Source organism: Nerophis ophidion, linkage group LG06 (assembly GCF_033978795.1).
Source record: "Nerophis ophidion isolate RoL-2023_Sa linkage group LG06, RoL_Noph_v1.0, whole genome shotgun sequence".
NCBI classification, from domain to species: Eukaryota; Metazoa; Chordata; class Actinopteri; order Syngnathiformes; family Syngnathidae; genus Nerophis; species Nerophis ophidion.
In genome coordinates this window covers 3072325-3099760 of record NC_084616.1, presented here as the reverse complement: position 1 = coordinate 3099760, position 27436 = coordinate 3072325, and the positions used below count along the sequence as shown (strand labels likewise).

Genomic DNA, 27436 nt, shown 5'->3' with positions numbered 1-27436 from the left:
TGCCTCACAATACGAAGTTCCTGCAGTCCTGGGTTCAAATCCAGGCTCGGGATCTTTCTGTGTGGAGTTTGCATGTTCTCCCCGTGAATGCGTGGGTTCCCTCCGGGTACTCCGGCTTCCTCCCACCTCCAAAGACATGCACCTGGGGATAGGCCCCTCCCACCTCCAAAGACATGCACCTGGGGATAGGCCCCTCCCACCTCCAAAGACATGCACCTGGGGATAGGCCCCTCCCACCTCCAAAGACATGCACCTGGGGATAGGCCCCTCCCACTTCCAAAGACATGCACCTGGGGATAGGCCCCTTCCACCTCCAAAGACATGCACCAGGGGATAGGCCCCTCCCACCTCCAAAGACATGCACCTGGGGATAGGCCCCTCCCACCTCCAAAGACATGCACCTGGGGATAGGCCCCTCCCACCTCCAAAGACATGCACTTGGGGATAGGCCCCTCCCACTTCCAAAGACATGCACCTGGGGATAGGTTGATTGGCAACACTAAATGGTCCCTAGTGTGTGAATGTGAGTGTGAATGTTGTCTGTCTATCTGTGTTGGCCCTGCGATGAGGTGGCGACTTGTCCAGGGTGTACCCCGCCTTCCGCCCGATTGTAGCTGAGATAGGCGCCAGCACCCCCCGCGATCCCAAAAGGGAATAAGCGGTAGAAAATGGATGGATGGATGGATGAGTAGGACTCTTTCGGAGCTCCAATTTTAGTGTGATTATTTTGTGTGTCATTGCTAAACAAATTAGAACAAATTGAAATCAACGATGTTTTAAGGCTCCAATTATTCTATAATCTCAAATATTCCACTTTCAAATCTATTGGGGGAAACTATTGCATATGTTGTGTTTTTTTTCCATAACAAAACAGGTTTATCTTTGACAAAAAGGGCATACAATTTAAATTTTTAAAAACGTTTTATTGACAAATAGACCTAATGTTGATCTAGAGATTTAAACCTTGAATAACAATAATACAAAATAATGACACATTTTAATTATTTTTTAGACCAAAATCCTTTGGGGTCCCTGGGATCAAGCCTGAGTGGAGGCTTAAATGTATATTTTTACACATATTTTGTATTGGTTTTTGAAATAAAAACATATCAAAATGGCCCCCGCTTGCTTTGATTCTTCAGTGTAAAAATGTTGGACACCCCTGCCTCAGATGTAGGAGTTTTTCAGAAAGGATGCTCTCCCGGTCCCGGAGCTGCCAGACAGCGACGAGACACGACTTCCGCCGCTGGACCCCGACCTCGTCGACACGCCGGACCTTGACGAGACGGCCGACCCGGCAGAAGAGGCGAGCGGTCTGCTCCTGGACTGGACCGAGCCTCTGGATGTGGACGCCGAGGAGAGGGCGGACACGTCGGAGCGTTCTGACGACAGCTCAGACACGGAGGACACTTTGGTTTTGGAGGTGATTCCCGACACTGAGGACAGCTCCGTGGTGGACTTGGTCTTGGGGTCCTTTTCCGGGTCTGGGACCGGCCGGATGATCACCCTGGAAGGAGTCTTACATTCATTGAGGAAGTGTTGACTTACGTTTACTGGACTCACGTTTGTTCTTGTCCACACAGCGGCTTACAAGCGGACCACAGATAGAAGACGCCGCCCGCCATCTGGAAGCAGGAGCCCACCCAGCCCAGGAACAGCGGGGTGCCCAGGTCGTACCTGACAAGGTGAGTTGAGAAGTTTGATTTTGATGGCACACCTTTTCTGTCCACTGGTGGGCTTACTTCAGTCCATCGAAGTTGGGGTTGAAATATTCTCCTGAGACGTATTGGGCATAGACAACATATCCGCTGGTGGACAGTAAACCTGCAGATATCAGGACAGACACTCTTCATAATCATCATCATTATTGTGGCCACGCTCCACACATTCTCACATATGCTTTTCTGCACCAAAATCCATCCATTTATTCTTCTTCTTCTTCAATGTTGACGCGCTCTACCTTCCACATTTTTCATCCCATTTAAAACGTTGCAACTTCCAAATATTCCCAGATTTCCCAGAATTCCAGGTTTTCTGGGACGTTTTTCCCATTCAGAATGAATTGGCCATTTTTCATTGCCACATTTTTCAACCGATTCAAACAATTCCACCTTCAACATTTTCCACCGTCTCGGAAATTCAAAGTATTCTTTTTCCAAGTTAAAAAAAATTCCTGGATTTTCGTGAATTCCTGGTTTTCCAAAGTCCTATTACCACCCTGTGTTCTGGCGACGATTCCTCCCACATTTTTAAGCCACTTCAAACTTTCCACCATCCAAAAATTCCTCTTTATCAGGAAAAAAGACTAAGTAGTTTTTTTAACTGGAAAAATTCCTGGTTTTCCCCAAATTCCAGGAATTCCGTAATAGCATTTGTCAATTCAACATGTTACGACTTCAACATTTCTCGACCATTTTGAAAAATTCCAACACCAACCATTCAACTCATTCATAAAATTCATGTTTTTTTTTTTACCATTTTCAAAAAAGTTCCCAAATTTTCATGAAATTTCCATTGAAAAGAATGGGACATTTTTCCAAGTTCGACAACTCCCATGTTTTTTTATCTGATTGAAACTGTTCCAACTTCAAAATATTCAGTCTGTTCAGGAATTAAATGCTCGCTTTCAACAATTATAAAAAAAAATCCCGGATTTCCTGTAATTCCCAGTTTTCAGGGTAATTTTCCCCATTCAAAATGAATTATCCATTTTTCAAACTTCCACAATCCCCACATTTTTCAACTGATTTAAACCATTCCACCTTCAACACATTCAGTTCATCATGGAAATTCAAACAACATTTCTCACGTCCAACAAATTTCCAGGAATTTCTGTCTTTTTGTTCTAACCTTATTTCCAACTTTTTTTAGTAAGATGACTCCTTTCACATTTTGCAACCCATTTCAACCGTTGCAACTTCAAACTGTTCAGCCTATTTCAGGAATCGCGGGCTTTCTTTGACGAATTCCAAATATTCCCAGATTTCCCGGAATTCCAGGTTTTCTGGGACATTTTTCCCATTCAGAATGAATTGGCCATTTTTCATTGCCACATTTTTCAACCGATTTAAACAATTCCACCTTCAACATTTTCCACCGTCTCGGAAATTCAAAGTATTCTTTTTCCAAGTTAAAAAAAATTCCAGGATTTTCGTGAATTCCTGGTTGTCCAAATTCCTATTACCACCCTGTTTTCTGGCGACGACTCCTCCCACATTTTTAAGCCACTTCAAACTTTCCACCATGCAAAAATTCCTCTTTATCAGGAAAAAAAACTATGTAGTTTTTTCAACAGGAAAAATTCCTGGTTTTCCCAAAATTCCAGGAATTCCGTAATAGCATTTGTCAATTCAACATGTTACGACTTCAACATTTCTCGACCGTTTTGAAAAATTCCAACACCAACCATTCAACTCATTCATAAAATTCATGTTTTTTTTTTTACCATTTTCAAAAAAGTTCCCAAATTTTCATGAAATTTCCATCGAAAAGAATGGGACATTTTTCAAAGTTTGACAAATCCCACATTTTTTTTATCTGATTGAAACTGTTCTAACTTCAAAATATTCAGCCTGTTCAGGATTTATGTGCTCGCTTTCAACAATTATAAAAAAAATTCCCGGATTTCCTGTAATTCCCAGTTTTCAGGGTAATTTTCCCCATTCAAAATGAATTATCCATTTTTCAAACTTCCACAATTCCCACATTTTTCAACGGATTCAAACCATTCCACCTTCAACACATTCAGTTCATCATGGAAATTCAAACATTTTTCACGTCCAACAAATTTCCAGGAATTCCTGTCTTTTTGTTCTAACCTTATTTACAACTTTTTTTAGTAAGATGACTCCTTTCACATTTTTCATCCCATTTCAACCGTTGCAACTTCAAACTGTTCAGCCTATTTCAGGAATCGCGGGCTTTTTCTTGACGAATTCCAAATATTCCCAGATTTCCCAGAATTCCAGGTTTTCTGGGACATTTTTCCCATTCAGAATGAATTGGCCATTTTTCATTGCCACATTTTTCAACCGATTCAAACAATTCCACCTTCAACATTTTCCACCGTCTCGGAAATTCAAAGTATTCTTTTTCCAAGTTAAAACAATTCCAGGATTTTCCTGAATTCCTGGTTGTCCAAAGTCCTATTACCACCCTGTTTTCTGGCGACGACTCCTCCCACATTTTTCAAGCCACTTTAAATGTTCCACCATGCAAAAATTCCTCTTTATCAGGAAAAAAAACTAAGTAGTTTTTTTAACTGGAAAAATTCCTGGTTTTCCCAAAATTCCAGGACTTCCGTAATAGCATTTGTCAATTCAACATGTTACGACTTCAACATTTCTCGACCGTTTTGAAAAATTCCAACACCAACCATTCAACTCATTCATAAAATTCATGTTTTTTTTTTACCATTTTCAAAAAAGTTCCCAAATTTTCATGAAATTTCCATTGAAAAGAATGGGACATTTTTCAACGTTCGACAACTCCCACGTTTTTTTATCTGATTGAAACTGTTCCAACTTCAAAATATTCAGCCTGTTCAGGAATTATGTGCTCGCTTTCAACAATTATAAAAAAAATTCCCGGATTTCCTATAATTCCCAGTTTTCAGGGTAATTTTCCCCTTTCAAAATGAATTATCCATTTTTCAAACTTCCACAACTCCCACATTTTTCAACTGATTCAAACCATTCCACCTTCAACACATTCAGTTCATCATGGAAATTCAAACAACATTTTTCACGTCCAACAAATTTCCAGGAATTCCTGTCTTTTTGTTCTAACCTTATTTCCAACTTTTTTTAGTGCGATGACTCCTTTCACATTTTTCATCCCATTTCAACCGTTGCAACTTCAAACTGTTCAGCCTATTTCAGGAATCGCGGGCTTTTTCTTGACGAATTCCAAATATTCCCAGATTTCCCAGAATTCCAAGTTTTCTGGGACATTTTTCCCATTCAGAATGAATTGGCCATTTTTCATTGCCACCTTTTTCAACCGATTCAAACAATTCCACCTTCAACATTTTCCACCGTCTCGGAAATTCAAAGTATTCTTTTTCCAAGTTAAAAAAAATTCCAGGATTTTCGTGAATTCCTGGTTGTCCAAAGTCCTATTACCACCCTGTTTTCTGGCGACGACTCCTCCCACATTTTTCAAGCCACTTCAAACTTTCCACCATCCAAAAATTTCTCTTTATCAGGAAAAAAAAACTAAGTAGTTTTTTTAGCTGGGAAAATTCCTGGTTTTCCCAAAATTCCAGGAATTCCGTAATAGCATTTGTCAATTCAACATGTTACGACTTCAACATTTCTCGACCGTTTTGAAAAATTCCAACACCAACCATTCAACTCATTCATAAAATTCACGTTTTTTTTTTACCATTTTCAAAAAAGTTCCCAAATTTTCATGAAATTTCCATGGAAAAAAATGGGACATTTTTCAAAGGTCGACAACTCCCATGTTTTTTTATCTGATTGAAACTGTTCCAACTTCAAAATATTCAGCCTGTTCAGGATTTATGTGCTCGCTTTCAACAATTATAAAAAAAATTCCCGGATTTCCTGTAATTCCCAGTTTTCAGGGTAATTTTCCCCATTCAAAATGAATTATCCATTTTTCAAACTTCCACAATTCCCACATTTTTCAACTGATTCAAACCATTCCACCTTCAACACATTCAGTTCATCATGGAAATTCAAACATTTTTCACGTCCAACAAATTTCCAGGAATTTCTGTCTTTTTGTTCTAACCTTATTTCCAACTTTTTTTAGTAAGATGACTCCTTTCACATTTTTCATCCCATTTCAACCGTTGCAACTTCAAACTGTTCAGCCTATTTCAGGAATCGCGGGCTTTCTTTGACGAATTCCAAATATTCCCAGATTTCCCAGAATTCCAGGTTTTCTGGGACATTTTTCCCATTCAGAATGAATTGGCCATTTTTCATTGCCACATTTTTCAACCGATTCAAACAATTTTCCACCGTCTCGGATTCAAAGTATTCTTTTTCCAAGTTAAAACAATTCCAGGATTTTCGTGACTTCCTGGTTGTCCAAAGTCCTATTACCACCCTGTTTTCTGGCGACGACTTCTCCCACATTTTTCAAGCCACTTCAAACTTTCCACCATCCAAAAATTCCTCTTTATCAGGAAAAAAAAACTAAGTCGTTTTTTTCAACAGGAAAAATTACTGGTTTTCCCAAAATTCCAGGAATTCCGTAATAGCATTTGTCAATTCAACATGTTACGACATTTCTCAACCGTTTTGAAAAATTCCAACACCAACCATTCAACTCATTCATAAAATTCACGTTTTTTTTTTACCATTTTCAAAAAAGTTCACAAATTTTCATGAAATTTCCATTGAAAAGAATGGGACATTTTTCAAAGTTCGACAACTCCCATGTTTTTTTATCTGATTGAAACTGTTCCAACTTCAAAATGTTCAGCCTGATCAGGATTTATGTGCTCGCTTTCAACAATTATAAAAAAAATTCCCGGATTTCCTGTAATTCCCAGTTTTCAGGGTAATTTTCCCCTTTCAAAATGAATTATCCATTTTTCAAACTTCCACAATTCCCACATTTTTCAACTGATTCAAACCATTCCACCTTCAACACATTCAGTTCATCATGGAAATTCAAACATTTTTCACGTCCAACAAATTTCCAGGAATTCCTGTCTTTTTGTTCTAACCTTATTTACAACTTTTTTTAGTAAGATGACTCCTTTCACATTTTTCATCCCATTTAACTTCAAGCTGTTCAGCCTATTTTTGGAATCGCAGGCTTTTTCTTGACGAATTCCAAATATTCCCAGATTTCCCAGAATTCCAGGTTTTCTGGGACATTTTTCCCATTCAGAATGAATTGGCCATTTTTCATTGCCACATTTTTCAACCGATTCAAACAATTCCACCTTCAACATTTTCCACCGTCTCGGAAATTCAAAGTATTCTTTTTCCAAGTTAAAAAAAATTCCAGGATTTTCGTGAATTCCTGGTTGTCCAAAGTCCTATTACCACCCTGTTTTCTGGCGACGACTCCTCCCACATTTTTCAAGCCACTTCAAACTTTCCACCATCCAAAAATTTCTCTTTATCAGGAAAAAAAACTAAGTAGTTTTTTTAACTGGAAAAGTTCCTGGTTTTCCCAAAATTCCAGGAATTCCGTAATAGCATTTGTCAATTCAACATGTTACGACTTCAACATTTCTCGACCGTTTTGAAAAATTCCAACACCAACCATTCAACTCATTCATAAAATTCATGTTTTTTTTTTACCATTTTCAAAAAAGTTCCCAAATTTTCAGGAAATTTCCATTGAAAAGAATGGGACATTTTTCAAAGTTCGACAACTCCCACATTTTTTTATCTGATTGAAACTGTTCCAACTTCAAAACATTCAGCCTGTTCAGGAATTATGTGCTCGCTTTCAACAATTATAAAAAAAATTCCCGGATTTCCTGTAATTCCCAGTTTTCAGGGTAATTTTCCCCATTCAAAATGAATTATCCATTTTTCAAACTTCCACAATTCCCACATTTTTCAACGGATTCAAACCATTCCACCTTCAACACATTCAGTTCATCATGGAAATTCAAACATTTTTCACGTCCAACAAATTTCCAGGAATTCCTGTCTTTTTGTTCTAACCTTATTTCCAACTTTTTTTAGTAATATGACTCCTTTCACATTTTTCATCCCATTTCAACCGTTGCAACTTCAAACTGTTCAGCCTATTTCAGGAATCGCGGGCTTTTTCTTGACGAATTCCAAATATTCCCATATTTACCCAGAATTCCAGGTTTTCTGGGACATTTTTCCCATTCAGAATGAATTGGCCATTTTTCATTGCCACATTTTTCAACCGATTCAAACAATTCCACCTTCAACATTTTCCACCGTCTCGGAAATTCAAAGTATTCTTTTTCCAAGTTAAAAAAATTCCAGGATTTTCGTGAATTCCTGGTTGTCCAAAGTCCTATTACCACCCTGTTTTCTGGCGACGACTCCTCCCACATTTTTCAAGCCACTTCAAACTTTCCACCATCCAAAAATTCCTCTTTATCAGGAAAAAAAAACTAAGTAGTTTTTTTAGCTGGGAAAATTCCTGGTTTTCCCAAACTTCCAGGAATTCCGTAATAGCATTTGTCAATTTAACATGTTACGACTTCAACATTTCTCGACCGTTTTGAAAAATTCCAACACCAACCATTCAACTCATTCATAAAATTCACGTTTTTTTTTACCATTTTCAAAAAAGTTCCCAAATTTTCATGAAATTTCCATTGAAAAGAATGGGACATTTTTCAAAGTTCGACAGCTCCCATGTTTTTTTATCTGATTGAAACTGTTCCAACTTCAAAATATTCAGCCTGTTCAGGAATTATGTGCTCGCTTTCAACAATTATAAAAAAAATTCCCGGATTTCCTGTAATTCCCAGTTTTCAGGGTAATTTTCCCCTTTCAAAATGAATTATCCATTTTTCAAACTTCCACAATTCCCACATTTTTCAACTGATTCAAACCATTCCACCTTCAACACATTCAGTTCATCATGGAAATTCAAACATTTTTCACGTCCAACAAATTTCCAGGAATTCCTGTCTTTTTGTTCTAACCTTATTTCCAACTTTTTTTTAGTAAGATGACTCCTTTCACATTTTGCAACCCATTTCAACCGTTGCAACTTCAAACTGTTCAGCCTATTTCAGGAATCGCGGGCTTTCTTTGACGAATTCCAAATATTCCCATATTTACCCAGAATTCCAGGTTTTCTGGGACGTTTTTCCCATTCAGAATGAATTGGCCATTTTTCATTGCCGCATTTTTCAACCGATTCAAACAATTTTCCACCTTCAACATTTTCCACCGTCTCGGAAATTCAAAGTATTCTTTTTCCAAGTTAAAAAAAAATCCAGGATTTTCGTGACTTTCTGGTTGTCCAAAGTCCTATTACCACCCTGTTTTCTGGCGACGACTCCTCCCACATTTTTCAAGCCACTTCAAACTTTCCACCATCCAAAAATTTCTCTTTATCAGGAAAAAAAAACTAGTTTTTTTTAACTGGAAAAATTCCTAGTTTTCCCAAAATTCCAGGAATTCCGTAATAGCATTTGTCAATTCAACATGTTACGACTTCAACATTTCTCAACCGTTTTGAAAAATTCCAACACCAACCATTCAACTCATTCATAAAATTCATTGGGTTTTTTTTTACCATTTTCAAAAAAGTTCCCAAATTTTCATGAAATTTACATTGAAAAGAATGGGACATTTTTCAAAGTTTGACAAATCCCACATTTTTTTATCTGATTGAAACTGTTCCAACTTCAAAATATTCAGCCTGTTCAGGATTTATGTGCTCGCTTTCAACAATTATAAAAAAAATTCCCGGATTTCCTGTAATTCCCAGTTTTCAGGGTAATTTTCCCCATTCAAAATGAATTATCCATTTTTCAAACTTCCACAATTCCCACATTTTTCAACTGATTCAAACCATTCCACCTTCAACACATTCAGTTCATCATGGAAATTCAAACAACATTTTTCACGTTCAAAAAATTTCCATGAATTTCTGTCTTTTTGTTCTAACCTTATTTACAACTTTTTTTAGTAAGATGACTCCTTTCACATTTTGCAGCCCATTTCAACCGTTGCAACTTCAAACTGTTCAGCCTATTTCAGGAATCGAAGGCTTTTTCTTGACGAATTCCAAATATTCCCAGATTTACCCAGAATTCCAGGTTTTCTGGGACATTTTTCCCATTCAGAATGAATTGGCCATTTTTCATTGCCACATTTTTCAACCGATTCAAACAATTCCACCTTCAACATTTTCCACCGTCTCAGAAATTCAAAGTATTCTTTTTCCAAGTTAAAACAATTCCAGGATTTTCCTGAATTCCTGGTTTTCCAAAGTCCTATTACCACCCTGTTTTCTGGCGACGACTCCTCCCACATTTTTTGAGCCACTTCAAACTTTCCACCATCCAAAATTCCTCTTCATCAGAAAAAAAAACCTAGTTTTTTTAACTGGAAAAATTCCTGGTTTTCCCAAAATTCCAGGAATTCCGTAATAGCATTTGTCAATTCAACATGTTACGACTTCAACATTTCTCGACCGTTTTGAAAAATTCCAACACCAACCATTCAACTCATTCATAAAATTCATGTGTTTTTTTACCATTTTCAAAAAAGTTCCCAAATTTTCATGAAATTTCCATTGAAAAGAATGGGACATTTTTCAAAGTTCGACAACTCCCATGTTTTTTTATCTGATTGAAACTGTTCCAACTTCAAAATATTCAGCCTGTTCAGGATTTATGTGCTCGCTTTCAACAATTATAAAAAAAATTCCCGGATTTCCTGTAATTCCCAGTTTTCAGGGTAATTTTCCCCATTCAAAATGAATTATCCATTTTTCAAACTTCCACATTTTTCAACTGATTCAAACCATTCCACCTTCAACACATTCAGTTCATCATGGAAATTCAAACAACATTTTTCACGTCCAACAAATTTCCAGGAATTCCTGTCTTTTTGTTCTAACCTTATTTACAACTTTTTTTAGTAAGATGACTCCTTTCACATTTTGCAACCCATTTCCACCCTTCCACTGTCAAAACACTCCTCTTAGTCAGGACCAAAAATCAAGTTGGTTTAAGAACTTGAAAAATTTCCGGTGTTCCCGAAATTCCATAATATAATTTTTCAATTAAAAAACTGTTACTATTTCAACATTTCTTGACTGATTTAAACAATTCGAACACCAACCAATTCAGCTGATTTAGGACATTCATGCTCATATTAATTTTTTTTAAAAATCCCGCTTTTTCCAAATTTCCAGGAAGTCCACATTGAAATGAATGGGACATTTTTCCAAGTTGCACAATTTCCACATTTTTCAAGCTATTCAAACCATTCCGACATCAACACATTCAACTCATCCAACTGACACTTTCCCAAGTTCCAAACCAAATTAGATTTTTCCTGGAAATTCAGAGTCTTCAACCTTCAAGCTATTCTTACAAACCCTGTTTCCATATGAGTTGGGAAATTGTGTTAGATGTAAATATAAACAGAATACAATGATTTGCAAATCCTTTTCAAGCCATATTCAGTTGAATATGCTACAAAGACAACATATTTGATGTTCAAACTCATAAACTTTATTTTTTTTTGCAAATAATAATAAACACACGTGCCAAAGTAGTTGGGAAAGGGCATGTTCACCACTGTGTTACATCACCTTTTCTTTTAACAACACTCAATAAACGTTTGGGAACTGAAGAAACTAATTGTTGAAGCTTTGAAAGTGGAATTCTTTCCCATTCTTGTTTTATGTAGAGCTTCAGTCCTTCAACAGTCCGGGGTCTCCGCTGTCCTATTTTACGCTTCATAATGCGCCACACATTTTCCATGGGAGACAGGTTTGGACTGCAGGCGGGCCAGGAAAGTACCGGCACTCTTTTTTTTTTACGAAGCCACGCTGTTGTAACACGTGCTGAATGTGGCTTAGCTCGGTCCAATTTATTATATATTCTAACAAAGTGCAGATTGGATTTTAACTTATTTAAAACATGTCATCAAAAATATATATTTATTGTGAGAAATCATGAAGATGATCAGTGTTTCCACAAAGATAAATATCATCCATCCATCCATCCATTTTCTACCACTTATTCCCTTCTGGGGTGGCAGGGGGCGCTGGCGCCTATCTCAGCTACAATCGGGCGGAAGGTGGGGTACACCCTGGACAAGTCGCCACCTCATCGCAGGGCCAACACAGATAGACAGACAACATTCACACTCACATTCACACACTAGGGACCATTTAGTGTTGCCAATCAACCTATCCCCAGGTGCATGTCTTTAGAGGTGGGAGGGGCCTATCCCCAGGTGCATGTCTTTGGAGGTGGGAGGGGCCTATCCCCAGGTGCATGTCTTTGGAAGTGGGAGGGGCCTATCCCCAGGTGCATGTCTTTGGAGGTGGGAGGGGCCTATCCCCAGGTGCATGTCTTTGGAGGTGGGAGGGGCCTATCCCCAGGTGCATGTCTTTGGAAGTGGGAGGGGCCTATCCCCAGGTGCATGTCTTTGGAGGTGGGAGGGGCCTATCCCCAGGTGCATGTCTTTGGAGGTGGGAGGGGCCTATCCCCAGGTGCATGTCTTTAGAGGTGGGAGGGGCCTATCCTCAGGTGCATGTCTTTGGAGGTGGGAGGGGCCTATCCCCAGGTGCATGTCTTTGGAGGTGGGAGGGGCCTATCCCCAGGTGCATGTCTTTGGAGGTGGGAGGGGCCTATCCCCAGGTACATGTCTTTAGAGGTGGGAGGGGCCTATCCCCAGGTGCATGTCTTTGGAAGTGGGAGGAAGCCGGAGTACCCGGAGGGAACCCACGCATTCACGGGGAGAACATGCAAACTCCACACAGAAAGATCCCGAGCCTGGATTTGAACCCAGGACTGCAGGACCTTTGTATTGTGAGGCAGACGCACTAACCCCTCTGCCACCGTGAAGCCCTGATAAATATCATTGATTATTGATAATAACATAGAGTTAAAGGTAAATTGAGCAAATTGGCTATTTCGGGCAATTTATTTAAGTGTGTATCAAACTGGTAGCCCTTTGCATTAATCAGTAGCCAAGAAGTAGCTCTTGGTTTCAAAAAGGTTGCTGACTCCTGACTTAAGTTGTACATCAAGCAAGAATGGGAAAGAATTCCATTTAAAGGGGGGGGTTGCCCACATCTGAGGTCCTCTCCAAGGTTTCTCATAGTCAGCATTGTCACTGGCGTCCCACTGGATGTGAATTCTCCCTGCCCACTGGGTGTGAGTTTTCCTTGCCCTTTTGTGGGTTCTTCCGGGGATGTTGTAGTCGTAATGATTTGTGCAGTCCTTTGAGACATTTGTGATTTGGGGCTATATAAATAAACTGCGATGAGGTGGCGACTTGTCCAGGGTGTACCCCGCCTTCCGCCCGATTGTAGCTGAGATAGGCGCCAGCGCCCCCCGCGACCCCGGAAGGGAATAAGCGGTAGAAAATGGATGGATAAATAAACATTGATTGATTGATTGATTGATTGAAAAAATGTGTCTCCTCAGTTCCCAAACCTGCACTGAGAGTTGTTCAAAGGAAAGGCCATGAAACACACTGGTAAAAAGGCCTTTTTTGACATGTGTTGCTGCCATTAAATTCTAATTTCATGATTATTCGCGAAAAAAAATGAATTTTGTCCGTGTGAAGATGAAATATCTTCTTTGCAGTCTATTCAATTGAATATAAGTTTAAAAGGATTTGTTGTATTCTCTTAATATTCAACATTTACTCACGGCGACAACTTCACTGCTGCATGTGCACGTGAATATTCTGCATTTGTCTCCTCAAGATGAGAGCGTACCGCTGATGATGTGGAAGCAACCGCCGGTGTAGATCTTCTTGAACTTGGAGGGGTCTTTGCCCCCAATGACGGTGCACTCCATGCCCAGCATGCTGAGCACGAAGCCCAGCACGCCCAGGGACAGGGCGGCCATCAGCAGGCCTCGCACGATCTGGATGTGGCCTGGAGGGGGGGGAGACACACGCACACGCCGCTGAGTCCTGCTCCGCCAGGTGAGTCCAGGCTGTACTTACCTTCCACGGACCAGAGCACGGGGTAGTCGTAGCAGTTGCTGACGGACGTGGAATCTGTGAAACAAGCTCTCCACAGACTGGACCAGTACCAGGCCACCTTCAGAATGGAGGAGCCCCCCATGCCCCCGACCGAGGTGATCTTCCAGCCTTCCATGGCCATGGTGCAAGCCACGAAGATCCAACCCAGCACGGTCATCAAGAAGCCCCAGATCTGGACCACTCGGATCCGCATCCCCGCCTTTCTCCAAAAGCAGGTTCCTTAGCGTTTCTAGGAAGGTTTTGTTGTGCGAGTCCCGGCAAGTGCTCGGTTCAGGAGTCTGAAGCAGACTTGTTGTGTGTGTGTGGGAGTGGAGGGCCCCTCTGGTTCCCATGATCACAACAGTTGTCAGTTTGAATCTGGGCCCAGAGTGCTGCTCTAAGCAGGCGTCTCCGATTACGTGTCACACAGCAGATGTGAAAGATTGGCTGGATATATTTCTATTATTGTCAGTTAGTGTTGCTGTTTGCTAATCTCGCATTTCTCACCTTTGCACCAGAGTCTCAAGTGTGGCCCCGGGGCCATTAGCAGCTCATTTTACAACAACACATTTTAAAAGTACTATTATAAATATACAAACCCCGTTTCCATATGAGTTGGGAAATTGTGTTAGATGTAAATATAAACAGAATACAATGATTTGCAAATCCTTTTCAAGCCATATTCAGTTGAATATGCTACAAAGACAACATATTGGCGCAGTGGAATAGTGGCCGTGCGCAACCCGAGGGTCCCTGGTTCAAATCCCACCTAGTACCAACCTCGTCACGTCCGTTGTGTCCTGAGCATGACACTTCACCCTTGCTCCTGATGGGTGCTGGTTGGCGCCTTGCATGGCAGCTCCCTCCATCAGTGTGTGAATGTGTGTGTGAATGTGGAAGTAGTGTCAAAGCGCTTTGAGTACCTTGAAGGTAGAAAAGCGCTATACAAGTACAACCCATTTATATTTGATGTTCAAACTCATAAACTTGATTTTTTTTTCCAAATGATAATTAACTTGTCATTCCACCTTCAACACATTCAGTTCATCATGGAAATTCAAACATTTTTCACGTCCAACAAATTTCCAGGAATTCCTGTCTTTTTGTTCTAACCTTATTTCCAACTTTTTTAGTGCGATGACTCCTTTCACATTTTGCAACCCATTTCCACCCTTCCACTGTCAAAACACTCCTCTTAGTCAGGACCAAAAATCAAGTTGGTTTATGAAGTTGAAAAATTTCCGGTGTTCCCGAAATTCCATAATATAATTTTTCAATTAAAAAACTGTTACTACTTCAACATTTCTTGACTGATTTAAACAATTCTAACACCAACCAATTCAGCTACTTTAGGACATTCATGCTCATAATAATTAAAAAAAAAAAATCCCGCTTTTTCCAAATTTCCAGGAAGTCCACATTGAAATGAATGGGATATTTTTCCAAGTTGCACAATTTCCACATTTTTCAAGCTATTCAAACCATTCCGACATCAACACATCCAACTGACACTTTCCCAAGTTCCAAACCCAATTAGATTTTTCCTGGAAATTCAGACTCTTCAACATTCAAGCTATTCTTACAAACCCCGTTTCCATATGAGTTGGGAAATTGTGTTAGATGTAAATATAAACAGAATACAATGATTTGCAAATCCTTTTCAAGCCATATTCAGTTGAATATGCTACAAAGACAACATATTTGATGTTCAAACTCATAAACTTTTTTGTGTGTGCAAATAATAATTAACTTAGAATTTCATGGCTGCAACACGTGCCAAAGTAGTTGGGAAAGGGCATGTTCACCACTGTGTTACATCACCTTTTCTTTTAACAACACTCAATAAATGTTTGGGAACTGAGGAAACTAATTGTTGAAGCTTTGAAAGTGGAATTCTTTCCCATTCTTGTTTTATGTAGAGCTTCAGTCCTTCAACAGTCCGGGGTCTCCGCTGTCCTATTTTACGCTTCATAATTCGCCACACATTTTCCAGGGGAGACAGGTCTGGACTGCAGGCGTGCCAGGAAAGTACCCGCACTCTTTTACTACAAAGCAATGCTGTTGTAACACGTGGCTTGGCATTATCTTGCTGAAATAAGCAGGGGCATCCATGATAACGTTGCTTGGATGATAACATATGTTGTTCCAAAACTTGTATGGACCATTTAGCATTAATGGTGCCTTCACAGATGTGTAAGTTAGACATGCTTTGGGCACTAATACACCCCCATACCATCACACATGCTGGCTTTTGAACTTTGCGCCTATAACAATCCGAATGGTTATTTTCCTCTTTGTTCCGGAGGACACCACGTCCACAGTTTCCAAATATAATTTGAAATGTGGACTCGTCAGTTCACAGAACACTTTTCCACTTTGCATCAGTCCATCTTAGATGAGCTCGGGCCCAGCGAAGCCGGCGGCGTTTCTGGGTGTTGTTGATAAATGGGTTTTGCTTTGCATAGTAGAGCTTTAACTCGCACTTACAGATGTAGCGACCAACTGTAGTTACTGACAGTGGTTTTATGAAGTGTTCCTGAGCCCATGTGGTGATATCCTTTACACACTGATGTCGGTTTTTCGATGCAGTACCGCCTGAGGGATCAAAGGTCCGTAATATCGTCACGTGCAGTGATTTCTCCAGATTCTCTGAACCTTTTGATGATTTCACGGAGCGTAGATGGTAAAATCCCTAAATTCCTTGCAATAGCTCGTTGAGAAATGTTGTTCTAAAACTATTCGACAATTTGCTTACAAAGTGGTGACCCTCACCCCATCCTTGTTTGTGAATTACTTAGCATTTCATGGAAGCTGTTTTTATAGCCAATCATGGCACCCACCTGTTCCCAATTAGCCTGCACACCTGTGGGATGTTCCAAATAAGTGTTTGATGAGCATTCCTCAACTTTATCAGCATTTATTGACACCTTTCCCAACTTCTTTGTCACGTGTTGCTGGCATCAAATTCTAAAGTTAATGATTATTTGCGACAACAGAAAATGTTTATGAGTTTGAACATCAAATATGTTGTCTTTGTAGCATATTCAACTGAATATGGCTTGAAAAGGATTTGCAAATCATTGTATTCTGTTTATATTTACATCTAACACAATTTCCCAACTCATATGGAAACGGGGTTTGTAAATAAAAAAAGTCAAATACAAGAGCAAAAAGGTGAAATGTCACAACAAAAATAACTACTATTACAAAAAAAAGGTAGAATAAAAAGCAAACAGGTAAATTGTGACGAGAGAAAAAATATTACTAAAAAAAATATTAAAAAGTACAATAAAAGAGCAAAGTGGTGAAATGTTAGGAGCAAAAGTTGCAATGTTGACAAATGTTTTGTTTTCTTCCAAGAAAAAAAAAAAGAATCAAAATCCATGTGGTTATGAATTATTGAACTTTTCAAGACAATTACTTCACTTCAAATATTACACTTTGAAATATTTGGGGGAAAATGTTGCATATTTTGTGTGTTTGCCATAAAAAAAACTCATAAAAAAGTTTTCTTTCACAAAAAGGGCATAAAACAAACGAACAGAAACATTAAAAAAAAAAAAATACTTATAATTGACAGATAAATCTGAAGTTGGTCTAGAGATTTAAGCAATGAAGGTAAAAAAAATAATATATGAGTTTTATTAGTGGGTTTTTTTCTTTCAAACTGATTGCTCCAAATAATAATGAATCAAAATCCATGTCTTTATGAATTATTGACTTTTTCAAGACAATTACTTCACTTCAAATATTACACTTTGAAATATTTTGGGGGAAATATTGCTTATTTTGTCAGGTTGCCATAAAAAAAGCTCATAAAAAAGTTTTCTTTGACAAAAAGGGCATAAAACAAACAAAAACATTTAAAAAATATATATAACTGATAGATAAATCTGAAGTTGATCGCGAGATTTAAGTGTTGACTGTAAAAAGTAAATATATGACTTATTTTTAATACAAGTGTTAAAAATAAGTCATATAATATTTTGTGGGTTTTTTCTTTAAAACTGATTGCTCCAAATAATAATGAATCAAAATCCATGTGGTTATGAATTATTGACCTTTTCAAGACAATCACTTCACTTCAAATATTACACTTTGAAATATTTTGGGGAAAATGTTGCATATTTTGTGTGTTTGCCATAAAAAAAAACTCATAAAAAAGTTTTCTTTGACAAAAAGGGCATAAAACAAACAAACAAAAACAAAAAAAAACAACCTTATAATCGACAGATAAATATGAAGTTGGTCTAGAGATTTAAGCAATGAAGGTAAAAAAATAATATATATCTTTAATTAGTAGTCAATTTTGGATCCCTGAGAATTTTAGTGGGGTTTTTCTTTAAAACTGATTGCTCCAAATAATAATGAATCAAAATCCATGTGGTTATGAATTATTGACCTTTTCAAGACAATTACTTCACTTCAAATATTACACTTTGAAATATTTCGGGGGAAATTTTGCTTATTTTGTCAGTTTGCCATAAAAAAAGCTGATAAAAAAGTTTTCTTTGACAAAAAAGGGCATTAAAAAAAAAAACATTTAAAGAAAACTTATAATTGACAGATAAATCTGAAGTTGATCTAGAGATTTAAGCATTGAAGGTAAAAAAAAATAATAAATGACTTTTATGGGTGGTCCATTTGGATCCCTGAGATATTTAGTGATTTTTTTAAAAACTTTCATTGCTAAAAAAATGATGCTGAGTCAAAATCAATGTTGTTATAAATTATTGATATATTATATGCTTCAGTTACTTCACATTAAATATTACACTTAGAAATATTTGGGGGGAAATATTGCATATTTTGTGTGTGCCATAAAAAAACAAAGTTTTCAATGACAAAAAGGTCATAAAACATTTAAAAAACGTATAATCGACAGATAAATCTGAAGTTGATCGCGGGATTTAAGTATAAAAACAAAATATTATATGACTTATTTTTAATACAAGTGTTAAAAATAAGTCACATAATATTTTGTGGGGTTTTTCTTTCAAACTGATTGCTCCAAATAATAATGAATCAAAATCCATGTGGTTATGAATTATTGACCTTTTCAAGACAATTACTTCACTTCAAATATTACACTTTGAAATATTTTGGGGAAATATTGCTTATTTTGTCAGTTTGCCATAAAAAAAGCTCATAAAAAAGTTTTCTTTGACAAAAACGGAATAAAACAGACAAACAAAAACATTTTTAAAAAAAAATGTATATATAAATATATATATATATATATATATATAATTGATAGATAAATCTGAAGTTGATCCAGAGATTTAAGCATTTAAGGTAAAAAAAATAATATATGACTTTTATGAGTGGTCCATTTGGATCCCTGAGAATTTTAGTTTAGTTTTTTTAAACTTTCATTGCTAAAAAAAAATGATGCGGAGTCAAAATCAATGTTGTTATAAATTATTGATCTATTCTATTCTTCAGTTTCTTCACATTAAATATTACACTTTTAAATATTTGGGGGGAAATATTGCATATTTTGTGTGTTTGCCATAAAAAAAACTGTTTACAATGACAAAAAGGTCATAAAACATTTAAAAAACGTATAATCAACAAATAAAACTGAAGTTGATCGCGGGATTTAAGTGTTGAATGTAAAAACTAAATATTATATGACTTATTTTTAATACAAGTGTTAAAAATAAGTCATATAATATTTTGTGGGGTTTTTCTTTCAAACTGATTGCTCCAAATAATAATGAATCAAAATCCATGTGGTTATGAATTATTGACCTTTTCAAGACAATTACTTCACTTCAAATATTACACTTTGAAATATTTTGGGGGAAATATTGCTTATTTTTTGCCATAAAAAAAGCTCATAAAAAAGTTTTCTTTGACAAAAATGGAATAAAACAGACAAACAAAAACATTTTAAAAATATATACATAATTGATAGATAAATCTGAAGTTGATCTAGAGATTTAAGCATTTAAGTTAAAATAATATCTGACTTTTATGAGTGGTCCATTTGGATCCCTGAGAGTTTTAGTGATTTTTTAAAAAAACTTTTATTGCTAAAAAAATGAAGCTGAGTCAAAATCAATGTTGTTATAAATTATTGATCTATTCTATTCTTCAGTTTCTTCACATCAAATATTACACTTTTAAATATTTTGGGAGAAATGTTGCATATTTTGTATGTTTGCCATTAAAAAAAAACTGTTTACAACGACAAAAAGGTCATAAAACATTTAAAAAACGTATAATCAACAGATAAATCTGAAGTTGATCGCGGGATTTAAGTGTTGAATATAAAAACTAAATATTATATGACTTATTTTGAACACTTTTATGAATGAGCCCTTTTGGACTCTGGGGATTTTGTAGGATTTCTCTTTTAAACTGTGATTGTTCCAGAAATAATAATGAATCAAAATCAATGTTGTTATGAATGATTGACATATTTAATGCTTCAATGACTTCACATCACATATTAATGACACTTATAGTTAGTTGGGAGAGTTGCTCACCTCTGAAAACTTTCACTGCGTCATTCTGCTGCCCTCTAGTGGCAAGTAAACCTGCAAACTAAACATCTTCCCACTGAAAGTGGTGGAGGACTGGGGTACTTGTCAGAGTACACTGGGGTACTTGTCAGGGTACACTGGGGTACTTGTCATACACTGGGATACTTGTCAGAGTACACTGGGATACTTGTCATACACTGGGATACTTGTCAGAGTACACTGGGATACTTGTCATACACTGGGATACTTGTCAGAGTACACTGGGGTACTTGTCAGAGTACACTGGGGTACTTGTCAGAGTACACTGGGGTACTTGTCAGAGTACACTGGGGTACTTGTCAGGGTACACTGGGGTACTTGTCAGAGTACACTGGGGTACTTGTCAGAGTACACTGGAGTACTTGTCAGAGTACACTGGGGTACTTGTCAGAGTACACTGGGGTACTTGTCAGAGTACACTGGGGTACTCGTCAGAGTACACTGGGGTACTCGTCAGAGTACACTGGGATACTTGTCAGAGTACACTGGGGTACTTGTCAGAGTACACTGGGATACTTGTCAGAGTACACTGGGATACTTGTCAGAGTACACTGGGATACTAAGTCAGTAAATATGACCCTGGACACATGAGGACATTGAATATGACCAATGTATGATCCTGTAACTACATGGTATCGGATCCATACCTAAATGTGTGGTATCATCCAAAACTAATGTCAAGTATCAAAGAAGAGAAGAATAAGTGATTATTACATTTTAACAGAAGTGTAGATAGAACATGTTCAAACAGAAAACCGCGCGACACCTACCCTTTACCTCAGTATTTCTTAACCATAATATTGTTGCTTTATTAGAAAATTACATTTTATTGTATGATACTGTAACTACTTGGTATCAGATCCATACCTAAATGTGTGGTATCATCCTAAACTAATGTCAAGTATCAAAAAAGAGAAGAATACGTGATTATTACATTTGAACAGAAGTGTAGATAGAACATGTTAAAAGAGAAAATAAGCAGATATTAACAGTTAATGAACAAGTTTTTACAGTTTGTCCCTCATAATGTGTATAAAATAATAGGTGTATAAATGACAATATGTTACTGCAGACTAATTAGGAGTCTTTGTTTGTTTACTTACTACTAAAAGACAAGTTGACTAAATAAAGGTAACCTTTATTTAGAAAAGTGTCAAAAAACATTTTGGTAGTGGTACCAAAATGTTGGTATGGGGACAATACTTCATCAAATGCAACCAAGCAATTTGTCACATTTTCCCCACGTGTGACGTCAGCGGACTAAACATACATGGTAGAGATTTACCCAGAGTGCTTTTCACTAGTCCAGGTTTGTAGTCAATACGCTTCTTTTTCTCTTTCTTCTTCATCCTTCGCCATTTCTGATCTAAAGTGGCGTCAAGTTCGAACTGATATCTGTCAGTAGAATCGTTATGGAAGTGCAAAAAACTACAAGAAAGATGGCGGGGAGAAGTGGAGGCAGGTAAATAGGAGCGCCCACAAACGGTGAATCCTGAAGAGACGATCAGAAAGTGGCTTGAAGATAGTCTGTAAAATATCCCCGGCAGGCACAAGACATTGATGCAACGTTGATTATACGTACGTGTGCTTTAAAGGGGACTTTGAAACAATGTTGCATAATAGTTGTGTTTGTAAACTGAGACAATGTTGATGTCTGATGTTGGATCTACTTTGTTGGTTGGGAAATTACCTCATTTCAACGTCAAATCAACGTCAGAACCCAACATTGATCAAACGTCATCAGTCAAAAAGTATGTTGTTTCAATTATGTATTTGCTGCGATGAGGTGGAGACTTGTCCAGGGTGTACCCCGCCTTCCGCCCGATTGTAGCTGAGATAGGCGCCGGCGCCCCCCGCGACCACAAAAAGAGAATAAGCGGTAGAAAATGGATGGATGGATTATGTATTAAGGGTTGTAGAATATTAGTTGAGAAATGACCAAATTTTAACGTCAAATCAACATCAAAACTCAACATTGATTAAATGTTGTCAGTCAAAAAGCATGTTGATTCAATGTTGTATTTGTGTTGTAGAATATTGGTTGGGAAATGACCACATTTCAACGGTCAAATTAACGTCACAAACCAACATTGATAAAACGTTGTCAAAAATTTTTTTTGTTTCAATGTTGTATTTGTGTTGTAGAATATCGGTTGGGAAATGACCAGATTTCAACGGTCAAATAAACGTCACAAACCAAAATTGATAAAACGTTGTCAAAAAGCATGTTGTTTCAATGTTGTAGAATATTGGTTGAGAAATGACCAAAATTCAACGTCAAATCAACGTCAAAACTAAACATTGATTAAATGTCGCCGGTCAAAAAGCATGTTCTTTCAACATTGTATTTGTGTTGTAGAATATTGGTTGGGAAATGACCAAATTTCATCGTCAAATCAACGTCAAAACTCAACATTGATAAAACGTCCAAAAACATGTTGTTTCAATGTTGTATTTGTGTTGTAGAATATTGGTTGAGAAATGACCAAAAATCAACGTCGGAACCCAACATTGAATAAACGTCATCAGTCAAAAAGTATGTTGTTTCAATGTTGTATTTGTGTTGTAGAATATTGGTTGGGAAATGACTAAAATTCAACGTCAAATCAACATCAAAACTCAACATTGATTAAATGTTGTCAGTCAAAAAGCATGTTGATTCAATGTTGTATTTGTGTTGTAGAATATTGGTTGAGAAATGACTAAAATTCAACGTCAAATCAACATGAAAACCCAACATTGAATAAACGTCATCAGTCCAAAAGCATGTTGATTCAATGTTGTATTTGTGTGGTAGAATATTGGTTGGGAAATGACCAAATTTCAACGGTCAAATTAACGTCACAAACCAACATTGATAAAACGTTGTCAAAAATTTTTTTTGTTTCAATGTTGTATTTGTGTTGTAGAATATCGGTTGGGAAATGACCAAAATTCAACAGTCAAATAAACGTCACAAACCAAAATTGATAAAACGTTGTCAAAAAGCATGTTGTTTCAATGTTGTAGAATATTGGTTGAGAAATGACCAAAATTCAACTTCAAATCAACGTAAAAACTCAACATTGATTAAATGTCGCCAGTCCAAAAGCATGTTGTTTCAATGTTGTGTTTGTGTTGTAGAATATTGGTTGAGAAATGACCAAATTTCATCGTCAAATCAACGTCAAAACTCAACATTGATAAAACGTCCAAAAAGATGTTGTTTCAACGTTGTATTTGTGTTGTAGAATATTGGTTGGGAAATGACCAAAATTCAACTTCAAATCAACATCAGAACCCAACATTGAATAAACGTCATCAGTCAAAAAGCATGTTGTTTCAAGGTTGTATTAAGGGTTGTAGAATATTGGTTAAGAAATGACCAAATTTCAACGTCAAATCAACGTCACAACCCAACATTGATTAAATGACGTCAGTCAAAAAGCATGTTGTTTCAATGTTGTATTTGTGTTGTAGAATATTGGTTGGGAAATGACCAAATTTCAACGGTCAAATTAACGTCACAAACCAACATTGATAAAACGTTGTCAAAAAGCATGTTGTTTCAATGTTGTAGAATATTGGTTGAGAAATGACCAAAATTCAACTTCAAATCAACGTAAAAACTCAACATTGATTAAATGTCGCCAGTCAAAAAGTATGTTGTTTCAATGTTGTATTTGTGTTGCAGAATATTGGTTGAGAAATGACCAAATTTCATCGTCAAATCAACGTCAAAACTCAACATTGATAAAACGTCCAAAAAGATGTTGTTTCAACGTTGTATTTGTGTTGTAGAATATTGGTTGGGAAATGACCAAAATTCAACTTCAAATCAACATCAGAACCCAACATTGAATAAACGTCATCAGTCAAAAAGCATGTTGTTTCAATGTTGTATTTGTGTTGTAGAATATTGGTTCGCAAAGGACCAAATTTCAACGGTCAAATTAACGTCACAAACCAACATTGATAAAACGTTGTCAAAAAGCATGTTGTTTCAATGTTGTAGAATATTGGTTGAGAAATGACCAAAATTCAACTTCAAATCAACGTAAAAACTCAACATTGATTGAATGTCGCCAGTCAAAAAGCATGTTGTTTCAACGTTGTATTTGTGTTGTAGAATATTGGTTGGGAAATGACCAAATTTCAACGGTCAAATTAACGTCACAAACCTACATTGATAAAACGTTGTCAAAAAATGTTTTTGTTTCAATGTTGTATTTGTGTTGTAGAATATTGGTTGGGAAATGACTCAAATTTAATGTCAAATCAACGTCACAACCCAACATTGAATAAACGTTATGAAAAAGCATGTTGTTTCAATGTTGTAGAATATTGGTTGAGAAATGACCAAAATTCAACTTCAAATCTACGTAAAAACTCAACATTGATTAAATGTCGCCCGTCAAAAAACATGTTGTTTCAATGTTGTATTTGTGTTGTAGAATATTGGTTGGGAAATGACCAAAATTCAATGTCAAATCAACGTCAAAACCCAACATTGAATAAACGTCATCAGTAAAAAAAGTATGTTGTTTCAATGTTGTGTTTGTGTTGTAGAATATTGGTTGGGAAATGACCAAAATTCAACTTCAAATCAACGTAAAAACTCAACACTGATTAAATGTCGCCAGTCAAAAAGCATGTTGTTTCAATGTTGTATTTGTGTTGTAGAAGATTAGTTGAAAAATGACCAAAATCCAATGTCAAATCAACGTCAAAACCCAACATTGATTAAATGTTGTCAGTCAAAAAGCATGTTGTTTCAATGTTGTATTTGTGTTGTAGAATATTGGTTGGGAAATGACCAAATTTCAACGTCAAATCAACGTCAAAACTAAACATTGATTAAATGTCGCCGGTCAAAAAGCATGTTCTTTCAACGTTGTATTTGTGTTGTAGAATATTAGTTGGGAAATGGCCAAAATTTAACCTCAAATCAACATCAGAACCCAACATTGATTAAATGTTGTCAGTCAAAAAGCATGTTGTTTCAATGTTGTATTTGTGTTGTAGAATATTGGTTGGGAAATTACCACATTTCAACGGTCAAATTAACGTCACAAACCAACATTGATAAAACGTTGTCAAAAAATGTTTTTGTTTCAATGTTGTATTTGTGTTGTAGAATATTGGTTGAGAAATGACCAAAATTCATCTTCAAATCAACGTAAAAACTCAACATTGATTAAATGTCGCCAGCCAAAAAGCATGTTGTTTCAACGTTGTATTTGTGTTGTAGAATATTGGTTGGGAAATGACCAAATTCAATGTCAAATCAATGTCACAACCCAACATTGATAAAACGTTGTCAAAAAGCATGTTGTTTCAACGTTGTATTTGTGTTGTAAAATATCGGTTGGGAAATGACCAAATTTCATCGTCAAAACTCTACATTGATAAAACGTCCAAAAGCATGTTGTTTCAACGTTGTATTTGTGTTGTAGAATATTGGTTGGGAAATGACCAAATTTCATCGTCAAATCAACGTCAAAACTCAACATTGATAAAACGTCCAAAAACATGTTGTTTCAACGTTGTATTTGTGTTGTAGAATATTGGTTTAGAAATGACCAAAATTCAACGTCAAATCAACGTCGGAACCCAACATTGAATAAAAGTCATCAGTCAAAAAATATGTTGTTTCAATGTTGTATTTGTGTTGTAGAATATCGGTTAAGAAATGACTAAAATTCAACGTCAAATCAACATCAGAACCCAACATTGATTAAATGTCACCAGTCAAAAAGTATGTTGTTTCAATGTTGTATTTGTGTTGTAGAATATTGGTTGGGAAATTACTCAAATTCAATGTCAAATCAACATCACAAACCAACATTGATAAAACGTCAAAAAGCATGTTGTTTCAATGTTGTAGAATATTGGTTGAGAAATGACCAAAATTCAACTTCAAACCAACGTAAAAACTCAACATTGAATAAACGTCATCAGTCAAAAAGCATGTTGTTTCAATGTTGTATTTGTATTGTTGAATATTGGTTAAGAAATGACCAAAATTCTACGTCAAATCAACGTCGGAACCCAACATTGAATAAACGTCATCAGTCAAAAAGTATGTTGTTTCAATGTTGTGTTTGTGTTGTAGAATATTGGTTGGGAAATGACCAAATTTCAACGGTCAAATTAACGTCACAAACCAACATTGATAAAACGTTGTCAAAAAATGTTTTTGTTTCAATGTTGTATTTGTGTTGTAGAATATTGGTTGAGAAATGACCAAAATTCAACGTCAAATCAACGTCAAAACTAAACATTGATTAAATGTCGCCAGTCAAAAAGCATGTTGTTTCAATGTTGTATTTGTGTTGTAGAATATTGGTTGGGAAATGACCAAATTTCATCGTCAAATCAACGTCAAAACTCAACATTGATAAAACGTCCAAAAACATGTTGTTTCAATGTTGTATTTGTGTTGTAGAATATTGGTTGAGAAATGACCAAAATTCAACGTCAAATCAACGTCGGAACCCAACATTGAATAAACGTCATCAGTCAAAAAGTATGTTGTTTCAATGTTGTATTTGTGTTGTAGAATATTGGTTGGGAAATGACCAAAATTCAACTTCAAATCAACGTAAAAACTCAACACTGATTAAATGTCGCCAGTCAAAAAGCATGTTGTTTCAATGTTGTATTTGTGTTGTAGAAGATTAGTTGAAAAATGACCAAAATTCAATGTCAAATCAACGTCAAAACCCAACATTGATTAAATGTTGTCAGTCAAGAAGCATGTTGTTTCAATGTTGTATTTGTGTTGTAGAATATTGGTTGGGAAATGACCAAATTTCAACGTCAAATCAACGTCAAAACTAAACATTGATTAAATGTCGCCGGTCAAAAAGCATGTTCTTTCAACGTTGTATTTGTGTTGTAGAATATTAGTTGGGAAATGGCCAAAATTTAACCTCAAATCAACATCAGAACCCAACATTGATTAAATGTCACCAGTCAAAAAGCATGTTGTTTCAATGTTGTATTTGTGTTGTAGAATATTGGTTAAGAAATGACCAAATTTCATCGTCAAATCAACGTCAAAACTCAACATTGATAAAGCGTCCAAAAACATGTTGTTTCAACGTTGTATTCGTGTTGTAGAATATTGGTTTAGAAATGACCAAAATTCAACGTCAAATCAACGTCGGAACCCAACATTGAATAAAAGTCATCAGTCAAAAAGCATGTTGTTTCAATGTTGTATTTGTGTTGTAGAATATTGGTTGGGAAATGACTCAAATTCTATGT

At 36.5% G+C, this 27436-nt stretch overlaps 1 protein-coding gene across 1 annotated transcript; it reads right to left on the bottom strand.

Moving 5' to 3' along the window:
- Positions 1 to 902: 902 nt before the first annotated feature.
- On the bottom strand, positions 903 to 14024 carry cldn10e (claudin 10e). The gene is made up of 5 exons (XM_061902467.1): positions 13638 to 14024; positions 13405 to 13566; positions 1743 to 1824; positions 1564 to 1677; positions 903 to 1507 (listed from the first exon to the last, which is right to left on the bottom strand). Exons 1-5 carry the CDS (start codon positions 13867 to 13869, stop codon positions 1168 to 1170), a joined length of 930 nt encoding a protein of 309 aa, XP_061758451.1. The 5' UTR covers positions 13870 to 14024; the 3' UTR covers positions 903 to 1167.
- Positions 14025 to 27436: the final 13412 nt, after the last annotated feature.

Bases quoted from the DNA above. Each gene is read 5' to 3' on its own strand.
- cldn10e (XM_061902467.1), bottom strand. From the start codon at position 13,869: ATGCGGATCCGAGTGGTCCAGATCTGGGGCTTCTTGATGACCGTGCTG. The intron at 13,567-13,637 runs GTAAGTACAGCC...CCCCCCCTCCAG, and splicing joins CGTGCTCTGGTCCGTGGAAG to GCCACATCCAGATCGTGCGA. The intron at 1,825-13,404 runs GTACGCTCTCAT...TGATATCTGCAG, and splicing joins TTGCTTCCACATCATCAGCG to GTTTACTGTCCACCAGCGGA.